This window comes from Lagenorhynchus albirostris, chromosome 2 (assembly GCF_949774975.1).
Source record: "Lagenorhynchus albirostris chromosome 2, mLagAlb1.1, whole genome shotgun sequence".
Taxonomy (NCBI): Eukaryota; Metazoa; Chordata; class Mammalia; order Artiodactyla; family Delphinidae; genus Lagenorhynchus; species Lagenorhynchus albirostris.
In genome coordinates, this window is record NC_083096.1 from 152698858 (window position 1) to 152712964 (window position 14107).

The 14107-nt window shown below is 57.2% G+C and overlaps 1 protein-coding gene and 1 long non-coding RNA gene across 2 annotated transcripts in view; one reads left to right on the forward strand and one right to left on the reverse strand.

Moving 5' to 3' along the window:
* HIVEP3 (HIVEP zinc finger 3) overlaps nucleotides 1–5065 on the forward strand; it is a 503676-nt gene extending 498611 nt beyond the window's left edge. The window contains exons 9-10 of the mRNA XM_060140364.1: nucleotides 1032–1930; nucleotides 3039–5065. Coding sequence (XP_059996347.1) covers nucleotides 1032–1930; nucleotides 3039–3851 — 1712 coding nt within the window. The 3' untranslated portion in view covers nucleotides 3852–5065. The remainder of the gene's footprint in view (nucleotides 1–1031; nucleotides 1931–3038) is intronic.
* The window catches only part of LOC132514885 (uncharacterized), a 449815-nt gene that overhangs the window by 272300 nt on the left and 163408 nt on the right, over nucleotides 1–14107 (reverse strand). The window lies entirely within an intron of this gene.

Below are 14107 nucleotides of genomic sequence, written 5' to 3' on the forward strand. Positions count from 1 at the left end.
TGAGTGTTGGGCCAGCAGGACCCAAACCCTCAGGAGCCTGCCAGGTGGGCTAGATGTTAGCGGAGCTCCCCATGGAGTCCTGATTGCTGCCGATTTCATAGATCCCCAAACTAGGCCTGTGTCCTGTTAGTGGTGACCCAGCTGGTTGGGCTGCCCCACCAAAAGCCAGACCAGGAGGCTGGTATTTCAGAGCTCCATTACCCCCCAGCTGGGAGCACCAGGGGTTCTGCAAAGACAGTACCTTCTCTAGACATGAGTGGCTGGGATGAGGTCCTGCTCTGCAGCCAGCCTGAGGCCAGCTTAGCCAAACCCCCGGAGAGGCCAGGGCCTGCCACCTGCCAGATACCATTGTATCAGCCAGCAGCAGCCTAGCTGCAGTGGCAGACGTGTACGTAAACTGACCATGCCCAGCGCTGCTGGACTGGCCAGCGAGGCTGCTGTGTCCCAGAGTCATAGATTTCTTCATGGATGTATTAAGAGTGACTATAATTATTTGAGTCCTTGCTGTGTGTCAGGAGTGTGTTTCCTCCGCCTAGCAAACCCTGTGAGGTGAGACTGTCAAGTTCATTTGACAGAGGAGGACACACTGAGGCACAACAGGGTCACTTAACTTGCTCATGGTGGAGCCAGCACTGAAATACTAATGAAAAAAAAAAAGAAAAGACCTATCTTGTTTGCTATGGTTCAGTCCCAGCCCTACTACTTACCTTACCTGGACAAGTGACTTCAACTCTCTCACCTTGGTTCCCTGTCTATAACGCGAAGATAAGAATAGTGCCGACCCAGCGGGATTATTTGAGGACTAAGTGAATTAACACATGCAGGCCCTAGAACTGAACCTGGCACATGGTAGATACAAGGTAATTTTTGCTGTGGTTATTTACAAAGCATTCCCATCCTCTCAATGATCTTGTGCCACTGCCGTGGCTGTCAGGCCCAGTTTGCAGACTGGGACTCTGGGGCTTAGAGCAGAGCAGCCTGGGGCTGCTGTGTCTGCCCCTCAGGAACAAGCTCCTGTGTCTGCCCCTCAGGAACAAGCGATGACCCGTTCCAGGACTCGGAAGGGCGAGAGGGCACAGAGGCCGTGGCGGAGCACCAGTTTTCAGACCTGGACGACTCGGACTCAGACTCGGACCTGGACGAAGATGAGGATGAAGACGAGGAGGAGAGCCAGGACGAGCCATCAGGACCGTCCTCGGAGGCACCCCCGCCCGGCCCGCCCGCCACGCTGCCGGCAGACTCCTCACCTGTTCAGGGCCCCCAGCCCCCAGATGCCACCTCTGGCAGCCAGGCCACCAGGAGCAGCTCAGTCTCAGAAGCCGAGCGCTTGGCAGCCGGCAGCTGCTTCATGTCCAGCCAAAGCATCCTGTGCCTCCCCCGGCTGGGACCGGCCCCACCGGGCCCCATGGAGAAGGACACAGGCTCAGCCCTGAGCTCCAAGGCCATGTCCCCAAGGAGGCCGTGGTCCCCGAGCAAAGAAGCAGGCAGCCGCCCACCACTCGCCCCAAAACACTCACTAACCAAAAGCGACTCGTCTCCCCGGCGACATTCACCTGCCCGAGAGCCACCGGCCTCGGCCCCGAGCCCACCTGGCCCCCAGACGGGCCCTCTCCCCCGTGGGTCTCCGAGACTCGAGCTGTCTCCTCTCACCCCCCACCCCCTGGGTAGGGAACTGCCCCCTGAATGCGAGGGCGCCACAGACCCAGGCCCGCACAGACACTCGCCCACAAGGAGATGGTCTCCAGGCCAGGCCGAGTCACCGCCACGGTCAGCGCTGCCAGGGAAGTGGGCCTTGGCGGGGCCGGGCAGCCCCTCGGCGGGCGAGCGCGGCCCAGGCTCAGGGCTGGCCCCAAGGGCTCTCTACCCACCCGCGCCTCTACCTCACAAGCTGCTCGCCAGAAGCCCAGCGGAGACCTGCACCTCCACGTGGGTGAGTTCCCATCCCCGGGGTGGCTGGGCCGCTTCTCGCCGGCAGGTGGGGGGCTGTAAGCTCACGCCTCCCTGAGGCCTCAGACCTGGAGCTACACGCCTGCCAGCTCAGCGGTTACCAAGAAGACGTGTACTGGGCACCTCCTGTGCCAGGCACTGTGCAGGGTGCCTGAAACCAGTTAGTTTAGTGTCCGAAGCAGCAGAGCACGGACTCTGGAGCTGGACTACCCAGGATTAAAACCAGGTTCTGCCACTTATAAGCTGTGTGGCCTTGGATGGGAGTGTAAATACTTGTGCCATTTCCTCCCCCCGCACCCCCATCGCCATTCCCACGTATTCTTTGAGCAGATGGCAGAGCTCAACCAAAATCATCACATCTCCAGCATGACTGCCACCAGCACCCTCAGAGTCACTGCAGCCAACACCCTCCCTATCATACCGTCAGCACTGTCACTGTCACATCACCACTGCCATCTGCCATCATTACACTCCAGCCACCCCATCAGCTTGATCACGGCTCTCACAGTATCACCGCTGTCATGATCGCCAGCACTGATATCATTATCATCGTCAACTCACCTTTCCCCTCCCAACACCTCTTCTGTCACCAGATTGTCATAACCCAGCACCGCTGCTCACCACCAGCAGAGATTCAAGCTCCAGGGGAACACGAGCTAGGAATCTTAACTTGGTTTTTAATTTTGCGGTCGTGTGCAAATTCCTGGAGGTGGGAGAAGGCCAAGAGACTGGAGTGGGAACTCATGTTCTAGGGTTAGGTTGGGTCAGTATCATTTGAGGAACAAGAGAAGCCACAGAACCGAGACAGAGGGCCAGGTGCATAGGGGCCAACCAGGCAGCCCCGTCCTCGGAAGACAGACAAGCTGGTTGGAGGCGGGGGACCATGTCCTGAGTGTACCCATGGTCACCGTTCCAGAGAGGGCGCCCACACAGGGCAACACCGTAGGCAGGGGTTGGGACTCGGTTCTGGGCCAGCTCAGCCAGGACTTGCTCTGTGATCTCAGCGAGTCCCCCCCTCACTCTAGGCCTTGGGGTCTCCATGTGCCCAGCACATAATCCTCGCCTTACTCTGTCTTATTTTCTGACCCCAGCAGAAGGCCGAGTCGCCAAGTCCCTCCTGTTCACCTGGCCCTGCTCATCCTCTCTTCTCCCGACCCTTCTCCACCCCCCATGACTTCCACGGCCACACCCCGGCCCGGACAGAGGAGAACGTCTTCAGCCACCTGCCTCTGCACTCACAGCACTTGACCCGCGCCCCGTGCCCCCTGATTCCCATCGGCGGGATCCAGATGGTACAGGCCCGGCCGGGGGCCCACCCCACCCTGCTCCCCGGGCCCAGCACGGCCTGGGTCAGCGGCTTCTCAGGGGGTGGCAGCGACCTGACGGGGGCCCGGGAGGCCCAGGAGAGAGCCCGCCGGAGTCCCACCGAGAGCTCATCGGCCTCCGTGTCCCCCGTGGCTAAGGTCTCCAAATTCACACTCTCCTCGGAGCTGGAGGCCAGGGACTACCCCAAGGAGAGGGGCAGGACGAGCAGGGGCCTGGGCAGACCTCCCGACTGGGAGCCCCGCGCAGCCGAGGTGCCCGCAGAGCCCGTGCCCACGCACAGTCCCCGCACCCCACCCGAGGCCTCGCCCCGGCCACCCCAGGGCCGCCGGGCAGGGTCCCGGAGCCCCCGCCTGGAGTCACCGCGTGCGCCGGCCAACCCCTCGGCCTCCGCCACCCCGCCGCTGGACCGCAGCAGTTCCGTGGGCTGCCTGGCCGAGGCCTCCGCTCGCTTCCCAGCCCGGAGGAGGAACCTCTCCGGGGAACCCAGGACCAGTCAGGGCTCCCCCGAGCCCTCGGGAAGTGGGGGGCCCGGGGCACCCCCACAGCAGCCCGAGGACCGGGGGCCCCGGAGCACTTAGCCTCTCCCCGACCGCTTCAGCAACTGGCTTCCGGTGTTTGGCCACAGACGTTTCCAGCCGACTTCCTCGAATCATCTTGCTGTCACGGGCTCCCTGTCCCATCTGTTGTTCTGTCCAAGAAGCTTCTGCTCAGCCCCCGTCTGTCTTATCTTCCCACCATGTATGCAGTTACCTGTGCCTTTTTCTGTGACCTTTTGTTGCTTGAAAAGATACAAACAACACACACACACACACACACACACACACACACACACACACACACACACACGAAAAATCCCACGAGGTATTTGAGGCTGTGAACATTTAGGTGGGGCTGCACCTTGGGCCACTGTGGTCAGCAGCTACCCCCCCCAAGGCTGGCAAGAGGCGGTCAGTTGCTAAGAGAAAGGGGAATGCACTGAAGCAGAGAGAGAGAGAAAAAGAAACTTTAAAGATATATATAATTAAATGTAAAAGCAAGCTCTCCTATGTACAGTTGTTTATGGTTCCTATTTATTGCTGCTTTATCCCACCCCAGCTAGTGGCCTCCCCCGGCTCCCGGCAGAAGGGCCAGCAGCCCGAGGCAGAGGGACGGGCAGGGAGACTCCACGGGCAGGCCCAGAAAACTCCGACTTTCTTTTTCCTAGGACTTCGACACAAAATATTTGGAACGGGTAGAAGGTAGGAGCTGGTTGCTTCCCCAGGACTCCCAGAGGTCCAGGTGGCCTGCGTCACGATCCCGTCCTGGCACTTGACCGGTAGACAAATCCGCCTGCCCCCTGGCCCAGCACCTCTGCTCCTCACTGCACCCTCCCCCTCTGTCTGGGCTGGGAAAGGAGTTCCTGACCATCTCCACTGGTTCCTGAGCACCTGACCTCGGCCTTGCTCTCAGGGTCCCAGCCACTGGCTGCCATCCTTGTTCTAGAAACTACCCACAAGGCTGAAGTGACAGGGCCCAACCCCTGGGGGTCAAGATCCAAGGTGCGTTGCCTCGCCATTCCTGAGGCCAGGCTTGGGCTTCATTTTACATTTGGTCCCTGGGGTACAAAGGGCCCTATTTCCTCCATGGCTGGGCTTTTCCTGTGCTCAGCACTGGACGTTTGCAAGGACTCATTTCTGGACCACTTTGCAGCACGACTGGTCCCCCTGTCCCCGTCCCACACACCGTCAGGTCTCCACTACCCCCAGGAAGTACCCAAAACCATGACTGGTGGGAACTGCCCAGGCCTCCTATTGGTTGGTTTAAATCTCTTTTAAAAAATAAAATTAAATATATATATATATATATAAACCTGGTGTTTGATATTTCCCCTAGCCTCCTATTGTCCAAGGTCATTTGAATTCTTCTCCAAAGCAATCAGTAAGAGCTAGTGCCTCTTTCCTCATCCCCATCTCCTCCTTTACGAAGCTGCCCTGTGTTTCCTGGTGCAAAAGCCTGCTTTGTTTAAAAAAAAGAAAAAAAGAAAAAAAAAAGACTAGAAATTAAAATCCCGAGTTGAAATATGGAACTTGAACTCTAGCATGTTTACCCAGCCCTGGGATGGGTGGGGTTTTCCACAACATTCTGAAATCATTTTCTTTAGTTTCTACCAGGAGGAGAAAGCATGGGGACCACAGTCATGGCCCAGCCAGGCTAGGTGCTAACGCTGCAGAGCAGAGACCTCCTTGGCCAGTCCCCATTCCTCAGGCAGGCTGCATGAATCGTGTGGCCATAAGGGGCTCCTGAGCTGTTGTTTAGACGGGACACCATAAGGTGCATAGGGCTGGGGCACTTCTGTGAGCTCCCCGCCCTCCGGCATAATTCCCTCCTCTGCCCATTCAGGACCTTTCCCTGCTTGGCCTCTGCTGCCAGGACAAACCAGCCACAGGTCAGCCTCCAGCCAGACCACCTAGTTCATTTCCCTTTGGCTAAGACAAAAAGGGGACAATAGGGAAGGGCCTACCTGGGGGTCTGCTGGGCTCCAGGGTACAGGGGGTGGGGTTAGCCAGCACCTCCTGGCTGTCTGACCCAGAGTCTGGGGCTCCCGGCCCCCCTGGAAGAAGGCCAACGAGCCCAGCCTTTGCTGTACTGGCATTGGTCAGGTCTGGCAGCAGGTGGGGAGGAGCCTGAGCCCCAGTCACAGCCTAGGCCAGAGGCCGGGGCTTTCCTCATCATTACCTTCCGGCCCCACCCCAGGGGGCTGCCCAAGGACTGGAGACTTCAAGCACTGAGGCCTGGGAGCTGGATAAAGGGCATTGCTTCAGCCCAGGCTGGAAATATTCCTGGGCCAGATCTTCCAGCCCCAGACCTACAGAGCAGCAGACTGGGCTCTGCTAGACTAGCCCGTGACCTTGGGGGTGGCTGGGCCCCTCCCCCAAGCCCTGCGCCCCAGCTCTCCTGGGCGTCACTCCCCCCTGTATTCAGACAGCCCAGCTGCCAAGGTTTCCTTTCTGGAGGCCTGTGTGGCCAGCAGGGGAGAGTCCTCACCGCCACTGGGGCTCACAGGCACAGGCAGAGGGGATGGGGGCCGGGAGTCACTGGAGAGCCATTTCTCAATGACAGAGACACACTGTGCAAGCAATCTGGCCAAAGGGCTACTGCCCTACACAGGTGCCCAGAGAAATGGAATTGATGCCACCAGCCCTGGCCGTGTGTCACTGAGCATGGCTCTAAGCCCCTCTGCCAGCCTCTCTTCCGGCTCCCCCAAGCACGGAGCTCCCAGCCCACACGCCCACCCTCATAATGTAGGGAAGACTCTCACTCCGCACTCTCCCCCACCCCCTACCCCGGGACCCACTGCCCTGCTCCCAACCACTTGCACATTTACAGCTTGCCTGTGACCCTGTTGTCCCTGTTAAGGGACACGGTAGAGAAAGCAGTGCTGATCTGTTGGCACGGACACCCGTCATGTGCTCTGCTGAAATGTGCCGGATGGCCATTCCTTGATACAGGCCTGCTGTGGTCTTCGGGTGTCGGCAGGGTTGGGGGGTGTGGGCCAACTTGCCGAGGTTTCAGAGCCAGCCTTGTCTTGGGGATTCCAAGCCACCTGCCCCCCAGGGCTACCCTCCAGGATGCCCTTCACCCTCAGCAAGCTCAGGGCCATTTTGGGTACTAACCTTGCTCCTCTCCAAGGCGCCTTTTTACAAGCCTAACCTCCCTCCCCCGCCAAAGCCCCGACCACTACGACCCTCCAGGAGGCTGACAGCAGTGAACTTCCCACTCTCCCACCTCCATCAACTCCAACTTCCAGACCCAGCAGTCCCTCCTCGAAAAAGTCTGAAAGAATTAGTTTCCGGACCCCTCTAACTCATGCTCCATCCTCACCCGGCCCTTTTGAATAGGAACAAGCAAGATAACAGAGCTGAATTGCTCTCTAGTCCTTTCTCCAGGCAAATCTTTAAAGCAAAAGTCCTCCCTGGGCAGCCATTCATGGAGACAGATCCACAGCAGTGACCAAGGGGAGAAGGTTCCTAAAGACCTGTCCCACCAGGTCTGCTTCTGCATTGAGAATCCCCTCCGCTTGCCATTGGAAAACCGCTTCGGCACTTATGATCACTTTACTAAACCTAGTGTTGAAAAAGGAAGAAAAAAGAAACCGAAAAGAGAAACATATAGGCAAATGTAAGATACACGCTCTCTGTAAGATAAAAATTCGCCTTTTTTTTTCTAAAAGGTGTACGTATTCTGTATGTGAAATTGTCTGTAGAGAGTTTCTATGTTCTTAAATGGCAATACATTCCAAAAATCGTACTGTAGATATGTACAGCAACCACACTGGGATAGGGTAGTTTTGCCTGTAATTTTATTTAAACTCCAGTTTCTCCACTTGCATCTTGCAATGTTGGTATGGTATATATCAGTGCAAAAGAAAAAAAAAAATCTCAACAAAAAATCCTGCAGGTCTAAAGCACAGAGTCTGATGTACAAAAGGAAAAAACTGCTCAGTATTGATGTGTGTGACCTTTGTTGTAAATTACATCTGTACTGTGAATGAGAAGTTTTTACAAGTATAATAATTGCCTTTATTACAGCTCTGGCTGAGTGTTCAGCCTGAGGGTATTTTTTAAAAAAAACAGCACGTTGGAATAAATTTGAAAATCCCAACAGAGGCCTGCTTGCCCGGCTCATGGTTTTTCTTAGGGTTGTAGAATGGAGGGACACCTGGAGTCCCAAGTGCTTCTTTTGCTACAGAGAATCAGGCCCAGAGAAGGCAAGTGAGCAGGCCATAGCCACACAGCCTGGATTCAAGGGGGCCCCTCCCTTCCCGGCTTGGCAGGAGGCACAGGTCCATTGCCACGTGGTTTGGGGTCTATATTCATTTCCTAGGGCTGCCGTAACAAATTAACAAACTAAGTGGCTTAAAACAGGAGAAAGTTATTCTCTCACATTTCTGGAGGCCAGAAGTCTGACGTCAAGGTGGTAGTTCCTTCCGGAGGCTCTGGAGGAGAATCCGTTTTATGCCTCCCTCCTCGCTTCCGGTGGCAGCAGGCGATCTTTGGCCTTTGGTTTGTAGCCACATCACTCTCATCTCTGCCTCTGCCTTCGTATTGCTGCCTTCTCTGTGTGTCTCTTCTAAGGATACTCGTCATTGGATTTGGGGCCCACCCTAATTCAGTGTGATCGCATCTTGATCTAAATAAGTTCACACTCACAGGTTCCAGGGGTTAAGATATAACTGTGAGCCAGGCTATATCAGTCACACTTAATTTTGAGGGGTCACCATTCAGCTCACTACAAGGTAAGACCTGGAAACTGATCATGACACAGCTATTTACTGCCTGTGTGATATTGGGCGAGTTACACAACCTCTCTGGGCTTCTGTTTCCTAATCTGTAAAGTGGAGGGTTGTTGTGAGCATTAACTGAGACAGTGTATACAGCATGGCTAACAGAACCTTGAACATAGTAAGCCTTCGACAAATATCCTCTGAGCGGACCTTGCACAGGGTGCTGGGGTCACAGAGATGAAAAAGACAGGTATAGGTCCCCACCTTTTGTATTCAACGATGACTCGCTGAGCGCCAGTGCGGGACTAATCATCGGATAGAACAGTGAGCAAAACAGACAGTCCTGCCCTCAAAGAGCTTACATTCTAACAGGAGAGGCCATCCTTAAGCAAATAATGACATCATGAATTACTCAATGGCAGTGGCCATAATTGCTGTTGTGGGAGAGAGCAAAGCTCTAGTCCAGAGTGAGTCAGACATCTGGAGACCTTTCCTGGAAAACTCTTGAGGGTCCGGGGGTCGGGGGGGTGGGGAGATGGTGGGGGGGATGGGGTGGGGGCGGGGGTGAGGGGGATCGTGGGGGTGGGGGCGGAGTGGGGGGATGGTGGGGGTGGGGGCAGGGTGGGGGGATGGTCGGGGGTCGTGGCAGCGGGGGTGGGGGGAGTCCAGGAGAAGGAGCAGAGGAAGAGGTAGATGGACAATCAAGAGAGGTCCTCAGGGTAAAATGCCGCCCACAAGTTCAGCACTAAGAACCTAAGAGGGCCTGCTTGTTTCAGCAGCAGGGAGATCATTGCTGACTTAGGGAAAAGTCGGCCTAGCCCAGCGCCTGGCCCACGGGAGGCCCTTGGTAGACACTGCCGAGTGTTGAATGAATGGTGGAGGCCCGGGGTGGTGGCTGGGGAGTGAGGAGAAGGGGGCAGTGGGGACAGCAGATCCAGACACCCTCCCAGGAGCCTGCAGTGGAGGGCAGGGGACAGCTGGGGCAGCAGCTGGAGGGGTGTACGGAGTCCAGGAAAGAAAGACGTTGAGTGTGGGAAGGAGATGGTGAGACCCCAGCCTGCTTGATTAGGAGGAGATGCAGACACCTCTCCCAGCCTGACCCAAGGGAAGAGGCGCAAGTGACGTCCGCGACAGAAGTTGAGGACATTTTCTCTGTGCAATGGAGTAAGGTCACCTGCTGAGAGGGGAGGAGGCAGCTGCAGGTGGGGGAAGATTGGAGACTTGAGAAGGTGTGAATGGCCTTTGAGGGGAGTGGGAGAAAGCCGGTGTGGTACCACTCCTGCTCAACGTGTGGTTTGTCCAGCGGTGTTCAGAGGCCACGCTGTGAGCGTGGAGAAGGTGGCCAGGTAGATTCATTCCGGGGGGTGGGGGGTTGCCCGGCCACGGGACAGGAGGAGTGGGGTACGGGAGGTAAGAGAATTGGCCAGTGAAGAGGTGACGTTATGGACCCCTGAAGTCACGGGCTCGGAAGGAAGCAAACAGGGGTGGCTTCCACAGAGCAAGTCCAGTGATCAAGTGACTGGGGATTTGGATGAGAACAGAGAAGAAAAGGCTGGGAATTGTCTTAGCTCATTTTTCCAGAGGCAGGACAATTGTGGATGAAGGTGGTGTGGACCACGTGTGTGGGTGCTGAGCTGGAAGGAAAGAGGACACGACTGGAGATGAAGACGCTGGGAAGCGAGTGTCCAGGATGCCAAGTGGGTCGTGCAAGTGGCCTGTGCAGTCATCTCCGGTGATTGCAGCGCTGGGCTGGAGCCCTGAGCTGTGAGCCAGGCTACATCAATCAGCGTGGGGGCTGTCACGCTGCAGAAACAAGCAACCCAGAAGCTCAGGAGCTGAAAACAATGAAAGCTGAGGTTTTCCCTTCTGCTATGTGTCTGAGGTGGGTCGGCCGCAGAACTGTACTCTTCCTCATCACTCAGAGACCTATAGGCTGACGGAGGCTTTATCCCGTGCTCCCATGACCTCAGAGGCAGAAAAAAGGAGACAGCTGTGAAACATTGCATTGACAACTAAATGCTCTACCTGGGAACAAACATTCCTCCTTTCACATTTCATCAGCCAAAGCAAGTCACACGGCTGTGCCTAGCGGAAGAGACGAGGAAAAGATGGATACAGCACTAATGACAATCACACGAGGCTAGGACATAGTGTCAGAAGTGCCTAAGAGCTGAGCAGATGTCAGCAATGGGACAGGGGAGGGGCAGGGCCTGATGGCATTGGCCTCAAAGGTGCTGGGTTTTTACAGCGAGTGAAAAAACTAATGGCGTGGAAGGAGGCCTGGAAGCGAAGACGGTACCTGGCGCTGCCATCATGGGATGTGGAAGGCAAGGAGCAGCTGCCTGGGAGCAAGTCCTCGGGGAGAGCCCAGGTCTCAGTCGAGACCAGTGGGAAAGTGGAATCCCAAGCAGGCCCAGAAGAAGAAGGGCGCAGTGTCCGCCAGGCCCTGCCTTCAGCATTTACAAGCCCTATTTCCAGTCCTCGCCACAGCCCAGGGAGGTGAGAGTTACTGTCCCCATTTCTACAGAAGTTCCAAAAGGCCCCCACCAGCCAAAGGCGCAGGGCTAGCCAGAGGCAGCGTGAGGACTGCCTCTAGTCCGGCTCCAACGCAGCGCCTCCGAGGACCCCAAGTTCCTCCCTCTGCTCTCCAGCCTGCGCTCTGGCCCCAAGGGGAGCCCTGGGTCTTCACCTCCTTCTGCCCAGGCACCAGTGGGACCAGGCGGGCCCTGGCCAGAGCTCCTTCCCGGCAGCTGCCCGACGGCTCAGCAGTGCCGTCTGGTAGCCACGTGGATCCCCGGGTCTGAGGCTGCAGGCACAGGGATGCGCTAGCGACCCCGGGGCTGGGGATCCGGTGCTTGAGAGCGTGGAAAGCGGATGTGAATTCTCTGAAGAACCAGACTCCGCAGCAAGCTGCGGGGCCCAAGGCCCACCAGTCGCTCACACCAGGCCTCCCACAGCCGCTCTGGAGTTCACGAAGCAGTTTCCCTTTCGGAACGAGGCAGGTTGGGCCACATGTCCCCACTTCACAGAAGAAGAGAGCCCAAGATCATACCCTGACAAGTGGCAGGGCCACCAACCCGGGTTACACTTGACCCAGAGCCTCAGGAAGCCTTGGGCTGCCGCCTGTTGCCGCCGAGGCCTCAGCCAGGCCTTGCTGCTCTCCCCTGGGCCCTCACCCTAGGCCTGGACGCTCTCTGGGCTCAGGACCCGGAGGTCACGCTCGGTGCTAGAGACTCCCAGGGACAGACCGTTGCCGGCAGGGTGGGCTCAGAGGGCAGGCCAGTCTGAGATGGGCGTGAGCAGAGAGAAACAGGAAGCAGCAAGAGTCAGGCGAGGACAGGGGACGACTGAGGAGGGAGCAGAAGGGGGCTACACCACATGGGGCTCATCACGGCCACCCGCTCAGGAGCCCCTGGTCCACGGACAGACTTATCACCTCATCACCTTGCAGACGAGGAAGACAGGGGCTCAGACGGGTGACGCTGCTCCCAAGGTCACAGTGGTAAGGGGCCGGGCAGAGACTTAAAACCAGGCCCCCACATTCAGGAGTGGTTGGTTTCCTATGGAAAGAGAACCTGGGCCTCTTTTCTACCTAGTAGTCCTCAAACCGAGGTTGGGGGACCCCAGCGGACATATCCCCCAATCTTGTCATAGCATCAGCCACTTTAGGGAGACCCAGCTACTAACGTCCCCTTTTTAGAGATGAGAAAACTGATGTCCGGAGCCCGGAAGAGCTTGGCCCAAGGCCAGGGCCAGGATTCCTGAATCCTCAGCAGAGGCACGTGCACCACTCCGCCCACCCCTCCTCTACCCCAGGCCCAAGTTCACCTGCCCGGCTCTGCCTTTTTAGGAAAGGAAAAGAGCAGCCCTGGTGGTGGGCAGGTGGGCAGGTAGGTGGCCGTGCTCATCCACCGGCTCCCGGCGGCTCTGGTTACCATGGTTTGGGGCCTGGGCAGCCCTGGCTGGGAGCGCCAGCCCAGCCAATGGGTGCTGCCGCTGAGCTTCTCCGCCAGAGCCATACAAGGCTTCGCTGTAGCCCAGTCCCAAGCCGGCACAGGGCAGCCCCAGCGCCGGCACCCGCCCCGCCCGTGAGCCTGCCAAGCCGGCACGTCCTCGGACTCTGCCTAATCCAACCTGGGAGCAGGCAGGGCTGCGGCGCACGTGCACCACGCCCAGGGTTTCCCCAAGGTCAGGAAGGTAGCACTGCCAGGGCAGAGGCCAGAGTCAGGGCAAAGACTCAGCCAGACATGGTGATCCCAGCTGGGTTCAGGGGTGGTGGAGCCCAGGTCCGGTCCAGGCTGAGCCATCCCTCAATAAGATGACCTTCTGTTCCCATCACCCCTTGGCCTGAATGGCCACTTGTCCTTCCCCATTCACCTCTGGGAAGGGTCTCAGCAAAGTGAGCATCTGGTTCCTTCTGGGGTCTTCTCAGGATCCAAGCTTCAACTCATCTTATCTATCCTGGGTCTAAGGCTGCATGCACCTCTTGGAATTGGGGTGTCCATTACTGAGTGCACGTTGTGAGAGTCAGGTATGCATAGCTCCCCTTGTGGGCCTATTGTGGGTCCACTGTCCCTGCCGTGGGTCTGGGCCTGGGATGGTGGAAGCAGGTGGAGACAGGCAGCCCCTGCCCACCAAAGCCCATCCCATCTGTCAACTCATAACACCTCTGACTTAATGCTCACAAGATACCTGGGGAGGGGCTTCCCTGGTGGCGCAGGGGTTGAGAGTCCACCTGCCGATGCTGGGGACACGGGTTCGTGCCCTGGTCCGGGAAGATCCCACGTGCCGTGGAGTGGCTAGGCCCGTGAGCCATGGCCGCTGAGCCTGCGCGTCCAGAGCCTGTGCTCCACAACGGGAGAGGCCACAACAGTGAGAGGCCCGCGTATCGCAAAAAAAAAAATTTTTTTAATTTAAAAATTAAAAAAAAAAAAAGATACCTGGGGAGTGGGAACTATTGGCCCCATTTGACAAGCAAGGAAACCAAGTCATAGAGAGGTTATTTGCCCGAGGTCAGGGTGCCAGGATTCAATCGCAGAGTGGTCTGACTCTAGACCTCTGTAGCTTGCAGACTTCCTCCTCTAGGAATTTCAGATCCTGGAGGGACAGGGGACTGCCATTTAGACCAAAGTGTGAATGGAGGAGCGAAAATCATTGTCCGAGATAAGAGGGCCCTTTGTTCCTGAGCGGGGTAGGGCTTTTCCCAGGCCCCCAGTGCACCGCCGTTGCCCAGGCCGTGGTCACGGCTGTGCACGTGTGCAGCTGTCCCTGTGGAGCTTCCCAGGCCATCACTGACAGTTAGGTTTGTCATGGAAGCCACTGGGTTCAAGCATCCTTGTGTGTCCTATGTGGGCCAAGCTGAGATCAGGGCCACGACTGCGGTACTCCCCAGGGCCACCCAGCAGGTGAGGGAAACGTGCCGGCACTAGGGGGTGGCAGGCCAGGCTGGCATCGGGCTCTGTTTGCTCACCCAAGAAAGGAGGAGATAAATATAGACACAGGATGACTCAGACACAGCCAGGGAAAACCGGCTCTGAGCCTCCACTTCAGCCCTGGCCCAGTCTCACCTTC